The sequence below is a fragment of the Gorilla gorilla genome, chromosome 17, assembly GCF_029281585.2.
Source record: "Gorilla gorilla gorilla isolate KB3781 chromosome 17, NHGRI_mGorGor1-v2.1_pri, whole genome shotgun sequence".
Classification (NCBI taxonomy): Eukaryota; Metazoa; Chordata; class Mammalia; order Primates; family Hominidae; genus Gorilla; species Gorilla gorilla.
In genome coordinates this window covers 82,758,604-82,782,005 of record NC_073241.2, presented here as the reverse complement: position 1 = coordinate 82,782,005, position 23,402 = coordinate 82,758,604, and the positions used below count along the sequence as shown (strand labels likewise).

Genomic DNA, 23,402 nt, shown 5'->3' with positions numbered 1-23,402 from the left:
TTAATATTTGTGTGCTTACTGCAGTGATAAATAAGGAAAAAAAACTGATGATGCAGGAAAGGGAAGGGGTAATTACAGAAGAGTCTCTAAATGAGTGAGAAGGGATTTCAACAAGACACTCAGAGAGCAGCACTAACAGATCAATTAGATTTGATGGAATAACAAGGATACCACTTTCTGAATGCTTTTCTTTTCTTCCTGATATAAGATTATTAGCTAAGAATAGAGAAAGATGGGAGATACTGAAATCTGGGAAGTAAGAATATGTATAAGACATTCATCTTATAAAGTGTAACTATGAACCACTAGAGAAATACAGTGTCATTTCCAAATAGTGAGAGCTCACCTTGGACTTTTGGTCATAAATACTCAGTAAGCAGGCTATATGTTTTTCTCCAGATACATTTAGCTATGAGGGAATGGGGTAAGAATTGGGGAGCTGCTTATTTAACCAGGGTTTTTTCAGGTGAGTAAGATGGGGAAGGAGGACCAAGGGAGATGAGACTGAAGATAATAAGTGACTATAAAACCTAAGTTAAGCTTGCAGATAAATGAGGACATGAAGGGGATGAGGGATGGGAAGAAATGGCAGAGTTAATGGATTGGAGGTCCTGGTGGGATTGAAGAATTGATGGCAAGGGGGCAATAAAGTGAGCAGGTAACTAATAAGGTAATAGGAACTGACATTTTGTACTGGTTTGATTTGGTGTGACATGGAATTTATGAATTGAGGTGGGAAGGAATCAATATCTTTGCAGGCAACATAGAGGAACTAACCATCTAGGGTATCAGATGGATTATCTGCACGAATACTGTAATTACCAAGACTGAGCATAGAAGTAATTGGAAAGGAGTGATTCCCAGATAATAATATCTTCAGTGAATGTGGGAGGATGACAGAAAACTTCAACAAGGGGTGTGTAGTAAGTGGGTGTCTGTCAACATCTGCTTTAAAGGAGCTAGATTATTTAAGTGTGAGAATTAGACTCATTAAAAAGTTTATTCAAAAAGCTATGGAGGATGGGTGCAGTAGCTTATGCCTATATTCCCAGCACTTTGGGAGGCTGAAGAAGACGGATCACATGAGGTCAGGAGCTGGAGACCAGCCTGGCCAACATGGTAAAACCCTGTCTCTACTAATAATAGAAAAATTAGCTGGGCATGGTGGTGCACGCCTGTAGTCCCAGCTTCTTGGAAGACTGAGGCATGAGAATCACTTGAACCTGGGAGGTGGAAGTTGCAGTGAGCCAAGATCGTGCCACTGCACTCCAACCTGGGCAACACAGCAAGATTCTGTCTCAAAATAAATAAATAAATAAATAATAAACTATGGAGATGATTATTAGAATAAGATCAATAATATTAAAATATATATCAGCTCTTTTATGTGAATTCATATATTTTACAAACAATTTCTTAAATATATAACCATCTGTTTGCCAACAGACCATTTGATTGTATACAAAATAATACAGTAATGAATGAAGACTTGGACTTCAAATTATTAATGATATGGTTTTAGTCATTCCTCATTTCCATTTGTCCAGAAAGTTCAGGGAAAATTCTAATTACTTTTGATAATTTGATTTTTTATAGAAAAGATACATACAGAAAGCATTTCATTTCTTCATTGTGGCACCAATATTGACTCACCAGGATTGTTGGACTGGGCATCCATGGGAATCATGAGCTTGGCCCGGGGGGCTCGGCGTGCAGCCAGCGACCTCTCCAGAGTGGACATAGAGCTCCCTGCTTCCTCAGTGTCTTGACCTAAAAAATATACACTCCTGAGAAACATGCCCTCTTCAAGGATGCAACACTTTACATAATTTCTAGCAGCCATTCCAATGCCTTTTAGTCTTACAGATGCTTTCTACGATAGTATCTACCTTCTTGTTACCTGAATCTATTTCATTGTACAAATCTTAATGAAATTAACCATAAACTCTAAACTCATTGCACACAATAAACCGTTATTTATATTTTGATGCTTATAATTTTTGCATGTTTATAAATGTGAAAGTGGGAGAGCATACATTAATATATTTTTCAAAAATGGCATTATATCATGCACACTTTTTGCAACCTGCTTTAAAAAGTAACACAAAAATCTTTCTTTATTAATACATAAGTCAGTATAATTTTTAACAGCTATGTAATATTCCACTATATTAATTTACTAGAATTCATTCAACTAATACTTTAAGCCCAACCATATTAAATTTTATTACAAAAAACCCACAAGAAATAAACTACATTCTTTGAAAATAAGATCAGACATATTTACATGAATTTATTAGGATTCCATAAAATATCATACTAAAGAGTCACTAAAAATCAGAAAAAATGGATATATGCAGATTTGAAAAGTTAATTATAATATGTATTAAAAAACTGAAGTTCTGAATAGTGTATGTTCCCATTTGTGTAGTATGCATATAAAACCATATTGTGACACACATTTCTATGTGTATATGAATATATATATATATGTACACACCTATATCTATGTAGTAAGGTTATACACAAAATTTTTAACATTGTTTTCCTTTTGCGAAAGGGATTAGGAATTTGGGATAGGGAAGAGGCAAACATATGTTTTACTATTTTGGGTACTTACTATTTTTTGAAACGTTTTTTATTCTTTTTATTTTTTATCATATGCATGCATTTTTAAAAAAATTAACAGCATAATTAATACAACTTAAAATAAAAAATTATACTGGGAGAAGTCCACATAGGTGAAGTCATGGAAGCTTCCTAAATCTAACTCTGTTCACACATCCTACAAAAACTACACAGAATCATACAAAACAGTAAACTATGCAAACCTGGCCAGGCGTGGTGGCTCACGCCTGTAATCCCAGCACTTTGGGAGGCCAAAGTGGGTGGATCACTTGAGGTCAGAGTTCGACACCAGCCTGGCCAAAATGGTGATGCTCTGTCTCTACTAAAAATACAAAAATTAGCTGGGTGTGGTGGTGGCTGCCTGTAGTTCCAGCTACTTGGGAGGCTGAGGCAGAAAAATCGCTTGAACCCAGGAGGCGGAGGTTGCAATGAGCTGAGATTGCACCACTGCACTCCAGCTTGGGTGACAGAGAGAGACTCAGTCTCAAAAAATAAAAATAAAAATGAACTATGCAAATATTACTCCTTCAGCAGAATCACAAAAACAGAAAAGAGGATACATTTCAAATTTCCTGTAAGTACAAAGAGAAATAATACTTTCTAGCAAAGCTATTTCTCAAGCTACAGCCACAAAGTCTTTGTGAAAAGCCGGCTATCTGGAAAGTCTGTATAGAAGAGAGAAGAGGGGAATAAGGATCACAAGACTGACCTAAAACCATCTACCAAAGAAGTACACCCTAATGGTAAAAATATTGAAAAAGTTTCCTAGGAGACCAGAGCATTTAAAAGTGTGTGGGTTTTAAAATGGCAACCACTGAGTGTGTAGCTCATGCCTGTGATTGCAGCTGTTACAGAGGCCGAGGCAGGAGGATGTTTTGAGACCAATCTGTTCAACAGAGTGAGACGCCCATCTCTAAACACAAAATAAACTAAAAGAAATAAAGTGGCAACATTAGAAAAGCATCGCTTTGGCTGGGCGTGGTGGCTCATGCCTGTAATCCCAGCACTTTGGGAGGCTGAGGTGGGCGGATCATGAGGTCAGGAGATCGAGACCATTTTGGCTAACATGGTGAAACCCTGTCTCTACTAAAAATACAAAAAATTAGCCGGGAGTGGTGGCATGTGCCTGTAGTCCCAGCTACTTGGGAGGCTGAGGCAAGAGAATCATTTGAACCCAGGAGGTGGAGGTTGCAGTGAGCTGAGGTTGCGCCACTACGCTCCAGCCTGGGCAACAGAGTAAGACTCCATCTCAAATAAAATAAATAAATAGAAAGAATAGAAAAGCATCAATTTTGGGAAAAAATTATAGTGTCCAAAAAGTCAATAAAAGAGGAAAAAGAGTGTGAAACTGAAAAATATTTAAAGAATTATGGGCTGATATTTCCAAAATTTGGCAAAAGACATAAATAAACATTATAGTTTCAAGAAATTCAGTAATCCCCAAACAGGATAAAACCAAAGAAATCCATACCAGACACATCACAGTTCAGCTTCTTAAAACTAAAGACAAGAACAACAAAAAAATCTTAGAAGTAGTGAGAGGTAAACAACTTATATGGGTAAAACAATTCAAATGACAGCAGATTTCTCATCAGGAATCATGAAGGCCAGAAGTATCCAACACATTTTTCAAGTGCTAAAAGAGAACTACCAAACAGAATTGGGTTAACAATATCCAGCAAAAATATACTTCAAGAATGAAGGTGAAATCAAGTCATTGTCCAATGAAGCAAAATGAAGAGAATTTGTCTCAAGCAGGTAAACCATCAAAAAAAATAGCTAATGGAATTTCTCTAAACAGGAAGTAGTAAGAGGAATCTCAGATAATCAAACAGGAAAAATGAACAACAGAAACAGTGAAAATATCAATTAAATACAACAGACTTTCCTCCTCTTTAGTTTTCAAAATTATGTTTGACAGTAGAAGCAAACATTAAAACACTATCTAATGTGCTTCTTCTTGCCACTCCAAAAAAGTAAAAGTAACTCTAGATCCAACCAGTTTTCTTTTTCTTTTTTCATATTTTTTTTTTTTTTTTTTTTTTTGAGATGGAGTTTCTCTCTTGTCGCCCAGGCTGGAGTGCAGTGGCGTGATCTCAGCTCACCGCAACCTCTGCCTCCAAGGTTCAAGCGATTCTCTTGCTTCAGCCTCCCAAGTAGCTGGGATTACAGGCATGTACCACCACGCCTGGCTAATTTTGTATTTTTACTAGAGAGGAGTTTCTCCATCTTGGTCAGGCTCATCTCAAGCTCCCAACCTCAGGTGATCCGCACACCTCGGCCTCCCAAAGTGCTGGGATTACAGGTGTGAGCCACAGCTCCTGGTGGTAACAGTTTTCAAATAAGTCCTTTGATATTGTTGGGTGTCTGTGTGTGGGTTTTCAGGTTTTTTTAAATTCTAAAAATAGACTGTGCTTGATATTACATGAATTCATTGAAAAGTTAAACAAGATTTTTTCCTTTTACTTTTTTTGAAGCATAAAATTTTTTGGTAGTAACACTTTGTGGCTTGTCTCATCAACTTGCCACCTGACATTATTTACCATTGGTCCAAATGAGGTTGGGAAATTTAAATACAGGATTTAATAGACATGTATATAATTCAAAATAACTAATAAAAAGTTAAGTGTTAAATCACATTGCCCATTTGGTGTTATGTAACTCTTTTATAGATGTTATTCACTGAATTGAACATTTTAAAAAATTGAATACTACCAAATGCCACATGCTGAAATTTACTTGTTCATTCTTCCGAAGTGAAACTAAGTAACATAATCCTGTGGTGCTTCTGTAGTGAAATTAGACTAGGATAAATCCATTTCAAGAAAGTAAATTCTATTTACAAGTCCTAGAGATCAAATAGACCTGAACTCTTTCATTTCTTTATTGTAAACTTTTAAGTAAAGAAAATAATTTTGAAATCCACTAGATGTAGAAGAGATGTATCATGAAGCAATGACTTATCATCTTAATTCCTAGATATTTTAGTGGCATCCTCTATTTTTGTGGTTAGAGAATGAAGTAGGTTTTGTTTAAGCAGTTTGCATACCAGCAGTAGGGAAGAATGAGTAAAATAAAAAATTAACTCTCAATAAAATTAGTTGTTGTTGTTTACGCAGCAATTGCTTGATTCAATTCTCTTTTCCATAGCTAAAGTATGAATACTGTAAATTAATTTCTGGTTTTATCCAAAAAGCTAATTTCATGGGCACAAAACAACAAAAGTACTTATATAAAAGTATTACATGAGTTAATTGAAACTGGATCAACAAAACATTAATTTGGGGTCAGATTTTTTTGGTCCTGGCTGTGATACTAGCTCTGAAATCTGGGCACATTATTTAACCCTTCTTAATTTGGTTACTTCATTTACTATATGAAAAGAATGATAGCATCTACCTCAAAGTATTTTGTGAAGATTAGGCAAAATAATGTATAAAAGTCCAAATCATAGAATTTAACATACAGTAATCTCTCCTTACATAGTTATTGCCTACTCAGGAACCCCATTGTTAAATATAATGTTTCTTGGTAATGCTGTTCACTTATGTTGAATTTTGTTTTTTTAAGCAGGAGAGAAGAATACTTAATTTAACATAAAGTATAGCTTGCAGGACTTTGAGGATTACTTTCCTTTTATTACAAAATTGGCAACGAGGTCCTCAAATTGAGGACAAGTAGGCATAAGTACCCTTTTATTTTAAAGAAAACAGTCATCACTTGGGATTAAACCTTCCCCCAGGACTTATTAAGAGATATCAACTTAATGTCATCTCAGTATCTAAAAGACGAAAGGAAAAGGTTAGAAGGATGTGTCTTAGAAATCATTGGCAAAACCTCCTTAGGGCAGTGAGGCAATTCTCTCCCTTTCAGTGGGAGGTGGAGGTGCTCTCCTCTCCCTGATATCCAGTCAAGAACAAAGCTAGAAGAAGAATCACTTGTAAAATATGGAGGTTCCTGCAAAAGGGATTTGTTTTTCTGTCACTCCCCAGGCGAAAGCCTGTTTAGGCAGTGGGCTTGCTGTTCTACCCCGAGTCTATCTAAGCAGAGGAAAAAGTAATTGAAGAGAGCAAGGTTGAGAGAGGGCCAGTGGTAGAGTGCAAGCTCTCTCACCATTGGGTCTGGCAAGGATATAGGAGATTCTTGTGGGCCAAGTGGGCATGTGAAAAGTTGGCTGGGCTTGAGTCCCCTTGCTGGAATTTCCCAGAGGCCTCATGAGGGAAGAGGAAGAGCTGTGCTAGGTGGTAAGCCTGGACTTCATGTCTCCCATCATGGAACTGGGCCTGGTCTACAAGGCCCCACAAAGCAGCCATTTCCAACCTTTTTGGCACCACAGACCAGTTTCATGGAAGACAATTTTTTCATGGACCTGGGGGCAGGGGGCAGGGTACGGTTTCAGGATGATTCAAGTATATTACCTTTATTGTGCACTTTATTTCTATTATTATTACATTGTAATATATAATGGAATAATTATACAACTCACCATAATGTAGAAGCAGTGGAAGCCCTGAGCTTGTTTTCCTGCAACTAGATGGTCCCATCTGGGGGTGATGGGAGACAGTGACAGATCATCAGACATTAGATTCTCATAAGGAGCGTGCAGCCTAGATCCCTCACATGTGCAGTTCACAATAGGGTTCATGCTCCTATAAGAATCCAATGCTGCTGCTGGTCTGACAGGAGGCAGAGCTCAGGCAGTAATGGGAGCGATAGGGAATGGCTGTAAATACATATGAAGCTTTGCTCTTTTGCCCGTTGCTCACCTCCTGCTGTGTGGCCCAGTTCCTAACAGGCCATGAACCAGTACTGGTCCATGGTCCAGGGGTTGAGTACCCCTGCCATAAATAAGTCATACTTCTGTTTCATAAGAGACCCAGAATTTGGATACCACATAGAGGTTAGCCCACGTGTCCACAAAAGCTATGAAGAACTTCAAATGGTACTTTCGTCTCTTTCTCCTCACCTCCCCTCCCTCTTCACTCCATCCCTCTTCTCGCACATGCTCAGGAAAAGTGGAGAGGAGGGGAAAAGATGTAACAGTGTTTCTGAAACAGACTTTATTCCCGCTTCTTCTCAATCCCACCATTCCATTTCACTCCAATGTACTGGAGGATTGAGAAAACAAATTCTGACCCCCAGTCCCTAGAGCCAAATATCTAGCTGAGCATGAGAAAAAGGAATCTTTAATTAAATTTCAGATTATAGTTCTTAATGGAACTAGACTGTCCTTCAATAACTGGAGTGACAAGGAAGTTAGGAAATCTGCCTAAGACATCATTTAAGAGCTTGAAAAGAAATATTCAACAATCCATGGTTGACAATCAATACTTGTATTTCTTGTTTATGCAATTCTGAGATGACAGAGTCCAGTAAAACAGTAACACATTCAAATAATTCACTTTAAAACCAGGAAATAATGCCACATATCTACAACTATCTGATCTTTAACAAACCTGAGAAAAACAAGCAATGGGGAAAGGCTTCCCTATTTAATAAATGGTGCTGGGAAAACTGGCTAGCCATATGTAGAAAGCTGAAACTGGATCCCTTCCTTACACCTTATGCAAAAATCAATTCAAGATGGATTAAAGACTTAAACGTTAGACCTAAAACCATAAACACCCTAGAAGAAAACCTAGGCATTACCATTCAGGACATAGGCATGGGCAAGGACTTCATGTCTAAAACACCAAAAGCAATGGCAACAAAAGCCAAAACTGACAAATGGGATCTAATTAAACTCAAGAGCTTCTGCACAGCAAAAGAAACTACCATCAGAGTGAACAGGCAACCTACAAAATGGGAGAAAATTTTCGCAACCTACTCATCTGACAAAGGGCTAATATCCAGAATCTACAATGAACTCAAACAAATTTACAAGAAAAAAACAAACAACCCCATCAAAAAGTGGGCGAAGGACATGAACAGATACTTCTCAAAAGAACACATTTATGCAGCCAAAAAACACATGACAAAATGCTCACCATCACTGGCCATCAGAGAAATGCAAATCAAAACCACAATGAGATACCATCTCACACCAGTTAGAATGGCAATCATTAAAAAGTCAGGAAACAACAGGTGCTGGAGAGGATGTGGAGAAATAGGAACACTTTTACACTGTTGGTGGGACTGTAAACTAGTTCAACCATTGTGGAAGTCAGTGTGGCGACTCCTCAGGGATCTAGAACTAGAAATACCATTTGACCCAGGCATCCCATTACTGGGTATATACCCAAAGGACTGTAAATCGTGCTGCTATAAAGACACATGCACACGTATGTTTATTGAGGCATTATTCACAATAGCAAAGACTTGGAACCAACCCAAATGTCCAACAATGATAGACTGGATTAAGAAAATGTGGCACATATACACCATGGAATACTATGCAGCCATAAAAATGATGAGTTCATATCCTTTGTAGGGACATGGATGAAATTGGAAATCACCATTCTCAGTAAACTATGACAAGAACAAAAAACCAAACACCGCATATTCTCATTCATAGGTGGGAATTGAACAATGAGAACACATGGACACAGGAAGGGGAACATCACACTCTGGGGACTGTTGTGGGGTGGGGGGAGGGGGGAGGGATAGCATTGGGAGATAAACCTAATGCTAGATGACGAGTTAGTGGGTGCAGCGCACCAGCATGGCACATGTATACATATGTAACTAACCTGCACGTTGTGCACATGTACCCTAAAACTTAAATAATAAAAAAAAAAAAACAAAAAAAAACAGGAGCTCCTCATTCTATAATCACATCTTGAGTAGACCAAGGGATTTTTTGATGATAGTATTTGGTTGATGATTCCCATAAGCACTTAGATAATATGAAGACCCAGAGAAAGTGAACTATCTTACAATTATTTTCTAGTGTTCTTACTTATCCCTGGACACCAGTGATTGTTCTGCACCAATTCATTGAACAGTAGGCTTTTTTTTTTTTTTTCAGATCCCTTTGTATAACAGCATAGTTTTCAGACAGAATCCCATCAAACTAGTCTGGGGATCACATAAGGTGACTTTATGTGGATGACAGTTGATTTCCATAGTAATCAAGGCCAAAGTAACAGAATATTCAGTTTTTTTGTACTTCAAGTGCCCTGATGTGATTTTTAAAACGGGGAATTGACAGTAAATTTAGAATTAACTTTCAATTATCTATAGAAATAAGGAACTGGAAAATGTACAGATGGCTTCAAATTTTATTGCCTTGACAAAACATTTGTTTAACAATTAACAAAAAGCAGCCAATTCATTTAGGATTTAAGTTTCTGTATTTCCCAACTGTCCTACTTCCAACTTCATAGAAAATTCAAGAATTATCAAAATTATAAAAGAATTATTAAAATTATATCAAGTCACAGGATGAAGAAAGACATATAATTGGTTAATCAACCAAATTTATATTAGATCCATTTAACTATTGATAAATGACCCATAATGACATGCAAATTAGTGGGGAAGACATTTCCATAAAAGGAGTGAAAAACTCCCTTGGGTTCAGAATGGTAAGTTTTCCCTAATGCCAGCGAAAAGATAATTACCTGAATGAGAGGTGCTTTTGCTTCCTAGTTGGGTTTCTGACTGGCTGTGGCTGACTGGTGTGAGGTCTTGGCAACTTTGGATGGGAGAGTCCCTTCCTGCAGGGTCAGTGCCAGATGGCTTTTCAATATTTTTCATCTCCATTTCTTCATGATGGATCCAAAGATCAGGGGGTCGGAGGTCCTTCTGGCTGCCCTTCCTTTTGCCAGCACTGTGGGTGGCCCGTTTCCTATGGAACAAAGTTAGAAGGCAAATGTGAGAACCTCTATTCAATGGCACTTCCTTTCTTTCATCAGTCAATTCAAGTTAGAAGCAGGAAAGGAAACAAAAGGACTCGCAGAATGAGCCTTGTGAAACCCAGGAATTGGCAGACTTGTCTTGGCTGCCTTTCCTCTTCCCCCCTGGAGATTCACCACATTATAAAGGATGCAGTGCTGAATCCCCAGGGCCTCGGCTTCCTGGCAGAGAGCTCCTTTCTCCAGCTTCAGCGGCTGCAGATTCATGCTCAAGGTGACAATGGGTTAGATGGAACCGTATGCCAATCTTTGGAGCCAGGCATAAGGTACCTGATGGCAACATCTGTTTAGGAGATAAATGAAGGAGTTGCTTTGAAAGGGCAAATAGAAATAAAAAGGCCAGAATTTATGCCAATAGCTAAGATGAGGTCTTAGAAGAAAGTCTATACCTCAGCTGTATAATTTAATGTGCAACTGGGAAACTTGTTATTTGAAAACAAAAGGCCGCATGAGGACATTCTTAGGAGAATAAAACACTTTTGCCTTGGCATCACTGAGTGTCCAGATTCAAACACAGTGAGACACATCCTTTGAAAGGAGAAGAACACAGTTTGAAAATGTATTTCACATGTTTCTAATTTACCTCAATAAGGCTTTAACAACTATAAATTTACTTTTTGGGGTGATAATCTCTTCTTGAGGCTAGTGAGATTAAATGTTCCCTGTGTGATAAGTGACACAATGTTCACGTTAGTCATTCTCTACAGCAGGGGGTCAGTAAACTACGGTTTGCAAGCCAAATCTGCCCACAGCCTAGTTTTGTAAATAAAGTTTTATTGGAACATGGCCAAGCTCGTTTATTTTTGCACTGCAATGGCAGAATTGAATAGTTGTGACAGATACTATATGGCTCAAAAATCCTAAACCATGTATTATTTGGTCCCTTTCAGAAATCGTTTTTGACCCTTTCCCTAGTTTTATAACTTTTAAATCTCTACTTGTAACTTTTATTTCTTTAAAAATAATAATGTCTCTTGTAAGAAATAATACAAACTGTTAAAATCTAGTTTTGACAGCAGACTAGAGAAGCATCTACTTCCCACTTCCTTAATTTGCAGCGAACAGTTTATTATAATAACTACCTTCCATGACTGCTCAATGGTTCATACAAGCTACTCTCAGTGAAAACACCTGTAACCTGTGCAAAGTCATTGGAGTGGCTTTGGTTTTCCGATGATGAATAAGTAGCTTTGTAAATATTAGGTAATTAATAAATATTTGGTGATGTAATTTGTTGAATTTTCCCTGACATCCTTTTTTTTTGTCTTTCCTGAAGCGTGCTGATGAGGATAGGAGATAAAGAACCCCAGACCTAGTATCTATTTTGTATTTTAGCAGAGAAAAAATAACACTACCTGCACTTTGCTGATTTCCTGGTGGCAGCCCCACAATGTTTTAAAACAATGGTCTGAAATAACCCCTATTTTCTAAGTGTCTATGTGTCTAAGATAACAACTCACTGATAACCATTTATTTCCTGAATTCATTTCTGTATACTTCACTTGCCCACAGCAAACTGATCTGCAACTCACACACAGTTCCCTGTGTAATCTACTCCTGGTAACTTCATAGAAAATGTAATGTCATTCTCAAACTTGGATGTTTCACCCTGCTCTCTCTCTTTCTAGAAGATCAAAATGCTAAATAACTTAACACCAGCATCTGTGTGGCTGCACACAGAGAACTGCCAGTTCCCAAATTCAGGAAAACATAGCCAAACTCCTTATTTAACTCAATATTTAAATAACCTGGAATAAAGAAAGTAGTCAAGATAAAATTGAAACCAGCAATAAATTACAAATTCTGGTTTCCCCTTGCTTACAAGCATGCCTTTTCACTTATTCATTTATTTGCTAGTTTCCATGACTTCAGTACCAACGAGCCCCAGATGGCTTCTGTTTTTAAAAGAGTTCCAAACCTGGCAGAACCTTTTTGTATGTTGTGATTCATAATCTCCACTGGGGAAGAAATTATAGTTCCTCATAAAATGAACAGGCATTTTTCTGCTGGATTTTAATCAGATCAAGACCAGTTCTAAGAAGCTGCTCACTCACCCAGCTGACTGTCATTCAAGAAGCTAAAGATCTCTAATTAGACTTTATTTCCTTTTTGTATTTATTCTAGCCATGACCATCTTAACCACTTTTATTTCCTATCATATCTCTTATTAAAGGAGAAATCTTTGGCCTTGGAGAGCCTCTCCTTCTTTTGTCCCTCCAACCTCTACCACAGCAGGTTTGTAATAAAACTAACATGTGCTCATAATTAAATTGCCTGAAATTTGTCTTAAAACCTATAGGAACAGGTGTCACCCTGACCTTCTGCCCATCTGTTGGTTCTTGACACGACTGCTGCTCATTGCAGCCCACGGTTCCTGTGTCTCACCATTAGATTCTTCAAAATGTGTATTCAGGTGCTCCTAGTACAGTGGTTGTCAAAGTGGGGTCTCTAAACCAGAGGCATCAGCACTGCCACTGCCTGGGAACTTTTTAGAAATGCACATTCTCAGGCCCCACTGCAGAACCACTGAATCAGAAACTTGGTTGCAGGGGGCAGTCTGTCTTTTAACACTCTCCAGGTGAATCTGTCTAAAATTTAAGAAGCACTATCATAGTGAATTATTTGGTTTTGTTTGTATTTTAAAGCTAGTTTTTCTATTTGACATAGAGTATTTCACGTTTGGCCCCTCTGCAAATACCAAATATATCTTTTCCCTCAGGCACCAGTCATCTTTCTGCTTCTGAAATAGCCCTAGAATAGGAGGGTCTCCTTCTACCCCAGGTATTCTTGATAAAGGCAAAGCAAAGAACCCTCCCAGGCTCTCTGTTTTCTCCTTCTCAGATCATGGCAAAACTTTCACAGCATGGTCAGGTTCTGGTGCTCTATTTTTTGTTTTATTTGTTTGCTTATTTAATTTCTGCCCACAGTGCCTTCAAAATCCTATTTACTTGCAAATGACTTATTCTTTAAGTTTCCTTTCAAGACTCTCTCCTTCAGGGAACCTTCCTGACCATCTCAGGTCACTGTAATCTTAGAGAATCTAAATCATTTCCCTCATCTCTCTCTGTACCACTCACCTTGGCATTGATCACCGTGTGTCTTATTGAGCTGCCCAGCTGCTCCCTTTGTGATAATTCAGTTCCTTCAGTGAAAGTGGAGCAAACTCTGTTTCCTTTACTTCTTCAACATCATCCATTGTTTTACAACACTTATTTATTTATTCAATCAATATTTATGGATGATTGACTATATGTCAAGAAATGTGCTAAGTACTACAAATGTAAAGATCGGGGAGGCATTGAAAGCTTAAAAAATGATTTTAACATGGCATGGCTCCTGGGAATTTCTGCATTGTTGGAATGAGGAGCATGCACTGTGGCATGACAGGTTGTGTGCATGAAAAAGTAGAAGGGACAAAAACGTAGGAGGCTTTGGCCCAAATAGATACATTTTTAATAATATCAAGAAGTCAGTGGGAAATTGCAAAAAGATTTTTAGCTTGAGAGTTAATATTAATCAGATTTGTTACTTTGTATGATGCAGATCCCATATAAAGCACACAATAATTACTTGAATTAAATAATAAGAATTACTTTCCATTATTGACATGCAAGTATTTATCTGAAAGCTTCTTCTCTGGTTCTGTACTGGTTTACCCATTCCTTACTTTATGCATAACCTATTACTGTAAGGGGAGTTTTTTTTCCTTTTCACTTTTAATTAGTATGCTGGGGATGTGAATGAGTAAAAACCAACATTGGTTGAGTGTCCATTTTATGCAAGACTGTGTCCATTGAAGTTCTAAAATCCAGCTGTTACCATATAGGTTATTTTGGCACATCATAATAAATTACTAAATTTCCACTACGGACTCAGGCATCGTCTGCTAAAGTTGTTCCCAACTTTATTAGGCAGACAAATAAAGAGTGCTGTACTAATTCCCGTGGTTAAAAGACATGCCCAACATCTGATAGGGATTGAGGCAGGAACATTCTGACCCACCAGGGGTTTGGAGGAAGTCTTCAGGAAGGAAGGAAGCGTGAAGTGAGTGTGAATAAATAATTACAAGTTAATCAGAAAAAGATATATTGATAAGTACAAACGTTTCTCTGCTTTCTTTCCAAATCTTTTCCAAAGGCTTCTAGCCCCTAATTGTCCATTTTGATTAATAGCAGTTAGTGGAATAAAAATAAAAACAAAACCAAAAATTTGTATTAGAAACCCAGGTCAAATTCCAGATACTCAAATATATCTGAGAAAAAATTCTGAGATGGAATTAAGATATAATGAAGTCTTAAGGTAGCTGATAGTTCAAATCTCCTATGAGGTGAATATTGAAAACCAATTAAAATGTTAACAAGTGAAAAATCAGTAAAAGTGATCTATAATAGTTAAAATACTGTAGATTTCATTTAAGAGCCTAGACATTTCATCGTCAGTACTAAAAATAATTATTTTTGTCAAGATTTGAATGCATAGTAATCTTTAAAACTTGCTATCCACATGTCAAGTCAAATAGAAGGCCCAGCCAGCCAGTGGTTCTAACAAGTACACCTTATGTTTTATTTACATGTTTAAATTTAAAGCATTCAGACAAGACTGCAGATCACCTACCCAGGCAACTGCCTTAGAAATGTAATAACCATGCGTTCTAGATCTCCTGGATTTGCTCAATTTCATATATTTTTGTCCTTAGTATCTGTGGATAAAGTCTAACTAATAACATGTGTTCCGTATGTTGGGCGAGAAAATGTTATTGCCTTATTAAAAAACAGAGAAACAGGGACAAAAATCAACTTAAGCTTTGTTTCCTTTTTTCTCTTTTGAGACAGGCCTCACTCTGTCACCCAGGCCGGAGTACAGTGATGCAATCATGGCTCACTGCAGCCTCCACATCCCAGGCTTAAGTGATCCCCCCACCTCAGCCTCCTGAGTATCTGGGACTGCAGGTAAGCACCACTATATCTGGCTGATTTAAAATTTTTTAGAGATAAGGTCTCACTATGTGGCCCAGGCTGGTCTCAAACTCCTGGTCTCAAGCCATCCTCATGTCTTGGCCTCCCAAAAGGCTGGGGTTACAGGTGTGTCCGGCCTTAAGTTTTCATAAAATATAATTTTTTCTGTATTAGATGTCATATGATAATCTCACTAATAGAAACTGTGGAAGGGGTCTCTTCAAAGTATAGTAGTAAAAAAGTTTAATAAATAACTGAAAAGAACTGCAAAAGTATTTGTATTTCCTATTAATTTAAAGCTTAATGCTACCATGTGATTCTATAAATTAGAAGTATTCCATTGGGAATTTTTATGTTTTAAAAGTAGAAGATTGTTACCTGGCTCTGGACAAAAAAACCAACAAAAAAAGCTAAAGAGAATGATAGAAAGCATTTAGCCCAAATTATCATTATATTTAAAGAAACTGCCACCCAAGTATTAAGGGTCTTCATTTAGGTGATATGATTAGTTTACTATAGAAGCCGTAGAACCCAGAACTAGAACTTGGGTACTAACTTTCATTAGCTATTTTATATAATAAAAATGAAATCTTACCCACTAGTCTGAATCAACTGGATAGCCTAATTGTTGAATATATGTATGATTTTATAAAAAGGTTAGGTTTATTAAATGCATAGACACTTACCTGAATAAGATATTACTGAGAGTCCATAGAACTTTTTCAATTCACTTGGATGTAATTCAAGTCCCCCCAAAAAAACACAAAGAAAAATTTATATTCTCTAGAACCCCAAAAGAGATATTGAAGAAGCTCGTGAATGAGTTTTCTACTTCAACTTATTAATTACATTAAAGTCCCATTTTCTAAGAGCTTTGGAGGGGATCTTATTTCTGTTTCAGATTGGAATTGATTTTGCTTTCACCTGCATTATCCAGTTTGTTCTGAAGGGCTCAATTGTGATGCAGAGAAGTAGCGGTCCTCAATGGAACAAATAACAAAAAACTAAACTATAAGGGGCCGGGTGTGGTGGCTCACACCTGTAATCCCAGAACTTTGGGAGGCTGAGGCGGGTGGATCATGAAGTCAGGAGATCGAGACCATCGTGGCTAACACAGTGAAACCCTGTCTCCACTAAAAATTCAAAAAATTAGCTGGGCGTGGTGGCGGGCACCTGTAGTCCCAGCTACTCGGGAGGCTGAGGCAGGAGAATGGCGTGAAAATGGGAGGTGGAGGTTGCAGTGAGCTGAGATTGCACCACCGCACTCCAGCCTGGGCGACAGAGTGAGACTCCGTCTCAAAAAACAAACAAACAAACAAACAAACCCCAATAAACTATAGTTCAGAAATAACTTGAAGGAAACATTTTCTTTCTGTGAAAATATGCACACAAAGGGATGAAAAATGAATGCCAACGGGTCTGCTACTGAAGAAAGATATGAAACAAAGTGTGAACACAAGTAACTATTAAAAGACTTTGAGAGTGCAGTGAGGAAAAACCAAAGGGACTCTACAACTAACTGTTCTTGGATTTTCAGTCATTAATAGAACCACTTATTCTTTAATTAGGCCCCTATTTTTAAAAACAAGTCATACCCAGGGCTCAGAGTCTCCTCTTTCCAAATAAAGCCCTGAAGCTTTTGCCAAAGTGCTTAGGGTAGGATTTAAGATGACTGGAGGTTTTCTCAACATGGCACCAAATCCCACTTTTGCACATTGAGAAGACTGGTGTTCTCTCTGTGGAGAAATAAAATATATCCAGGAATCCAGTTCATCATATCAATCTAATGCTTGAATATTCTTCTCACAGAAATGACACGGGGCGTGGGGGAACCCAAATCAAAAACAAACCCACTACAGATAGTTTAGTTACATTTGGCTAGTTTAGTGAATGCTTCAGTGTCTTGAAAGCAGTTATATGGTAGGCCAGGAGTCATTTTGGTGCCTCCTCCCCACCTTTTTTTATGTGAGTCCCTCTTAACTCTGCTTCAGAGACCTGCTGCCTTGATGTTCCACTGTTCCGTGATTTCACAACCCCTTTCCTGATAACACAGCACCAAGAGATTGTTCAATGCCTTACTCAATTAGTTACTTTCCCCTCCAGAGCCTTATTAACAGCCCTGCACTGTGGAAGCTCTGTGAGTGATTATGACTTCCCAGAATGCTCACACATGAGGCTGGCCCAGTAAGCTCACTCTAGCAGGTTTCTTGCTTAGGCACAATGGAGCAGCACACCAGCTATCACCAGCTTCAAACTAGTCAAATCTCATAAATGCAGCTGGTTAGAAAATTTGTCCTGCCATAGAAATAAATTAAATACAAAGCCTGCATCTACACCCCATGTTACTTTTCTTCAGTATGTATATCTTCGCCTGTTCTCTTTCTAAACACGTCACTTCAGAGTGCTGGAAGGTAAACTAGAGATCTACAAATAGAGTTATAGGACTTAAAGAAAGACAGAGAGAGAGAGAGAGACGGAGAGAGAGAGAGAGAGAGAGTGAGAGCGAGCTATTAGCAACAGAAGGGGGAACATTATTTGCTGGAGAATCTTTTCTAGCAAAGTGTAAAGTATACAGTTGTCAAACCAGCCACCTATGAACCCATACCTCAGGCTTTCAGAGGTAATGTCATGCCTGAGGCCAATGGAAAAACCTAAAACCAAAACCAAAAACTCATGGAAGAGCCTAAGATAGTCAACTCAGTGAGAGAGTGTAGCTGAAAAAGACACATCAGGCTGAATTTTAAAAGGACTAGAAAGTCAAAGAGGCAGAGAATGGCTGCGAGATTATTGCTGACTCCCAGCACTGGCTGACACAGACTAACTGGCCAGTTACAGGGTGTTGCTGCAAGGATATAGGCTGAATGAAAATCATTTTTCCATTTTAAATTTTGTACTTTGATGTATCATTCTCTGCATGTGCTAGAACCTAAAGCTGCATAATATGAAAATATTCTTAAAGCCCTCAACACTTTTAATTTCTGACAATTAACCACAGAAAATAAACTATTTTGAATCTCAGAACTCTCTCTTCTTTCTTAACTACTGCCTCCAAACTAAGCACCAACAGGATTGTAACTGTACAGAGTCTGGCATTCTATATTTAGTCATCTTTCCAATAAGCATTGATTAACTGCCTACAGGGCTCCTTGTAAAAAGTGGTAAATAGGTGCACACAGAGAAACACATTCCTCAAATCTTGTGTACATGATTTCAGGGAAGGCCAGAAACAGGGGCATGGTGGAGTCTATTCTCTAGGTGTTACCTAAGGAACACCTGCGCCCACTTGAAAATGAGAAGCGGTCAGAGAAGTAAAAGCAAACAGAAATATAAGTGGGTCCCAGATGGATTTTGTTAGTTATCTTATCTGCAAGTCTAGCCCTCACTCACTTAATGATAGGCCTGGAATAGACAAAACACAAGGTTTTGCCAAGGTTAGGAAGTAAGGACATGGGGTGAATTATGAAAGAACGCAGAAAGAGGACCATCAAAAATATAACCCCGAAAGACAATGACTTCTTTCCTCTTGGGAACTAGCTGTTACCTACTTTCTCTGCTGGGCTGAAGAGCGTCGGGTGCAAATCACAGCCACGATGACCACTACCAGCACTGTGATGACACCAACGGTGACCACAATGATCACAAGCAGGTTGCTGTTCTTCTGAGGAGTGACACTGCCATGCGGGGGGTGCATTTGTCCAATTGGCGGCTCTGGGAAAAGACAGGAAAATGGAGTTCAGGTTTAGGAAGATGTGGCAGAAGTTTTACCAAGCTCTCTTGGGATATACAAAGTTCCTAATGTTCTGGGCTTTTCCGAACTTAGGGGTGGTGATGGGAGTTTGAGGGAAGCAATGAAAAAATGAGAGGAAACACCTATTTACACAATATAAATGAAAACCTATGCCTGCACAAAAAACCTTATAGAGAAATGTTCATAGTAGCACTGTTCAGAATAGCCAAAAGTGGAAACAAGCTAAATGTCTATGGACTGATAAATGAATAAACAAATGTGTGGTGTGTGTGTGTGTGTGTGTGTGTGTGTGTGTGTGTATGTATGTATGTATGCATATGTATGTGTGTATGTGTGTGTGTGTGTATATATATATCCCCCTATGATGGAATATTACCCAGGCATAAAAAGAAATGAAGCACTAATACCTACTATAATATGGATAAACTATGGAAACACTGTGCTAAGTGAAAGAAGCCAGACACAAAAGGACATATATTATATGATTCTATTTATATGAAATATCCAGAATAGGCAAATCTAGAGAGACAGAAAGTAGATCGGTGTTTTCCAGTGGATGGAAAGAGGGGTGAATGGGGAGGGATAGCTAACAGATACAGGGTATACTTTTGCAATGATGACAATGTTCTGGAACTAAATAGCAGTGATGGCGGCCCAAGCTTATGAATACACTGAACACCGCTGAATTGTACATTTTCAAAGGGTGAGTTTATGGCGCATAAGATATATCTCAATAAAAACAAGATTAAGCTTTCCTACTGAGTGGAAGGTAGGGAAAGGAGAAGAGATGCTACTTTGTACCATAAGAATTCCTGAGTGACAAGAACGAGAGAGGCTATGGTTTATGAGGAAACACTATTTGATGCTGTAAAAGACAAACTGCTTGATACCAATCACTCACAATTTACCACCATTCCTTTGAAGATGCCATCTATAAAGCAATTTAATTTTCAACCTGTCAAAGTTGTATGAATCCCACCTAAAAGCAGCCACCGGGTTCAAAAGAGTGCCACAAAGTCCTAACACAAATGTTTTCCTGAATTGCATCAGTACCTCGTGGCAGAAAATATGTAGGTGGAAAATAACAGAATAATAAGACATCTGTGATGAGTTACTTCCTAAATAAGAATGGCTAATGACCCTTGGCATAGCTTTATTAAGCTCTCAGTCAATGATAAATCAATTAGAAATACTCTGTTCTATGTCAGTCATGTTTGTCATTACAAGTTATACATTTCTTAAAAATTAAACATTAGGTTATATTATTTACAAATAATTTAGAAAGTATCAAAAAGCAAGGAATTTGTATGTTTTCCTATACCTAAATTTGATTATTTTTCTTTAATAACCTATATTAATTTTCTATACATCTTGAGCAAAATACTTAGATCTTCTGTACCTCAGTGCCTCCATCTGTATAAAGAATGTAATACTTATTGTGTGCAGTTACTGACAGAATTAGATAAAATACATGTAAAACAACCATCTCAGCACCTGATACAGAGGAAGTGCTTATAATAAAATTACATGACTAATGCAATAATAAAATGTTGCCTAAATTTATAATATCTACAATAGCATTTGGGACTTATGGTGTGGACTTCCAGACTGTAAAGGATTTTTTTTTGAGACAGAGTCTTGCTCTATCACCCATGCTGGAGTGCACTGGCATGATCTCGGCTCACGACAACCTCTGCCTTCTGGGTTCAAGCGATTCTCTTGCCTCAGCCTCCCAAGTATCTGGGATTACAGGCATGTGCCACCACACTAATTTTTGTATTTTTAGTAGAGACGGGTTTTGCCATGTTGACCAGGCTGGTCTTGAACACCTTACTTCAGGTGATCTGCCAGCCTCAGTCTCCCAAAGTGCTGGGATTGCAGGTGTGAGCCACCACATTTTTAGGAATAATACTGACGTGATTTGGCTGCGTCCCCACCTAAATCTCATCTTGAATTGTAGTTCCCATAATCCCCATGTGTCCCAGAAGGGACCCAGTGGGAGCTAATTTAATCATGGGGGTGTTTACCCACATGCTGGTCTTGTGATAGTGAGTTCTCACAACAAGGTCTGATGGTTTTATAAGGTCGTTTCCCCCCTTTTGCTCAGCATTTCTCCTTGCTGTCCTTCTCCATGTGAGGAAGGATGTGTTTGCTTCCACTTCCACCATGATTGTATGTTTCCGGAAGCATCCCAAGCCACGCTGAACTGTGAGTCAATTAAACCTCTTTCGTTTATAAATTATCCAGTCTCAGCTATGTCTTTATTAGCAGTGTAAGAACGTACTAATACAAATACTCATTGTGATAGCTAAATTAACCTATTCTCACAATTTAATATAATAACCCAGTACTTGCCTCAAAATTGAAATGATGTCTTTTGACAAGTTGCCTAAGAATCATTGCTTTTGTAAAAAAAAAAAAAAAAAAAATCATCAAAACTTAAATAAATTATAGCTCATTCATTATTGGAAACAGAAGTACTTCTACTATAAGTTGACTCTTGGAGGAAAAAACTCATCAAAAGTTTTTAAATAATAGCACTTTCTGTTAAAAATTATGATTACAAATGAAAGAAATAGGATTTCCTTGAAGCAATTTTTACACTTACCATAAAAGAATGAAGAAAGAAATGAAAGGTCAAAACTCCCTTTTTTCAGTTTTACTTATTATTTAAAAAGTTATTTTACAGTAGTATCTCAATATGCCCTTTTTGTACTTAATAAGTTAATAGATTGGAATAAATTAACCTTTTATGTGAGAACTTACAAGGAAGATAGGGATCTCATAGATTTTTATAAGCATGACTTAAATTTAACAATTCACTGTTTCTGACAAACTTAGCTTGAATCATACATAACAGTACACCTTGTCAATATTTTTAAAAGCATGGTAAACTGAAATTACTCAAATTTCTACTTCTATTTCTTTTCACCCTGGAAGACATCATATTCCAAGTCAAAAAAATAACTCTGAATTCTGCTGAGTACCAGTGAGATTATATTGATGTCATTTGCCTGGGAGAGTCGGGGTTCATGAGGACTCCCATTACAAATCTTTGACTGCAGGCCTTTATGACTTCCTCATAAAAGTTCCCATCAGTTTAAAATTTGGTATTCAAGGTCTTTCATTAATCACTCAATCTGAAATCAAAGGCTGAATAATCAGATTACCAGACATCAAGCAGGCAATTAAAAAAGTCAAGTGCAACGGTGTCTTTAGTGGCAGTCAATTCTTGTTATTTGCAGGAGTTGTGTTCTATAAAGTTGCCACAAATGCTAATTAGTGAATACTGAATGATTACTTCTAGAGGAAACACAAGGTTAGCTTCCTGTGAGCCTCTGATCACACTGTTTTATCAACGAATTAATATACACTTTGTTTTTTGTGTGTTTCTGTTTAAAGACATCTTATTTAATATATAATGTCGATTCATTAATACTGAAACATCCAATAGCACTATAACTAATGCCTGAGCAAAGCTTTTCAAAATTTGTAGAGAGAACATATTTTCTCTGTAAGTCACACCACACCCTTATTGTGTTTAGGAACCTAGAAAGCACTTCAGCACTACATTTGGGGACCATTTTAAACAGTGAAGTCACCAACAAAAAGAAAAAAATGGAAAAATTGGCAGAAACATACCACAAAAGGGGCACTTCTGAAACGAGAAGGCAGAGAGTACCTTTTTGTCTGTCTTAGGTGGTGACATGAGCATTGGGCAACCCAAAATTTTTGCAGCTCTGCACACATCCATGAATGGCCATGAAAGCACTGTGAGTATTGATTTGGGGGTTACAAATAAATTTTAGCATGCAGGTAAATTCACAAATTCAGATTCTGCAAGTAATGAGGATCTATATCTTAATACATCAAAAGACTGCTACAAATTAGAAACAAATTTTAGAGCTCCCAAACCTAGATTAGTGTAGTTAGGAGATCTGGGAGACAGGCTGGCTCCAGAAGGGGCAAGTGACATTGCCCCCTTTCCAGCTTCAGCGGGGAAGCTGCATAAAGTCATTCAAAGACTTGCAAATATCCTATAGGGCACTGTGATGATTTCATGAGATAATAGTTGCACCACAGTGACCACAAGCCCTGGCACAAAGTTGGCACTCGTTAGACATTATGATGTGGCTCAATGTGTTTTTTTCCTTTTTTAGAAACAGGGTCTCACTCTGTGACTACTGCTGGAGTGCAGTGGCACAATCATAGCTC

General features: G+C 37.9%; 1 protein-coding gene and 1 long non-coding RNA gene across 4 annotated transcripts in view; one reads left to right on the top strand and one right to left on the bottom strand.

The window, feature by feature from the left end:
• DCC (DCC netrin 1 receptor) overlaps positions 1–23,402 on the bottom strand; it is a 1,206,401-nt gene that overhangs the window by 66,284 nt on the left and 1,116,715 nt on the right. For all 3 annotated transcript variants that reach the window (XM_019014295.4, XM_019014296.4, XM_055367978.2), the window contains exons 23-25: positions 18,985–19,147; positions 10,191–10,417; positions 1,654–1,770 (exon numbers count right to left, since the gene is read on the bottom strand). In XM_019014295.4, the coding sequence (XP_018869840.3) occupies positions 1,654–1,770; positions 10,191–10,417; positions 18,985–19,147 (507 nt within the window). The remainder of the gene's footprint in view (positions 1–1,653; positions 1,771–10,190; positions 10,418–18,984; positions 19,148–23,402) is intronic.
• Positions 10,641–23,402, top strand: part of LOC129528168 (uncharacterized) — a 67,241-nt gene continuing 54,479 nt past the window's right edge. Inside the window, exons 1-2 of the long non-coding RNA XR_008673392.2 lie at positions 10,641–10,750; positions 15,317–15,433. This is a non-coding gene — a long non-coding RNA (uncharacterized lncRNA). The remainder of the gene's footprint in view (positions 10,751–15,316; positions 15,434–23,402) is intronic.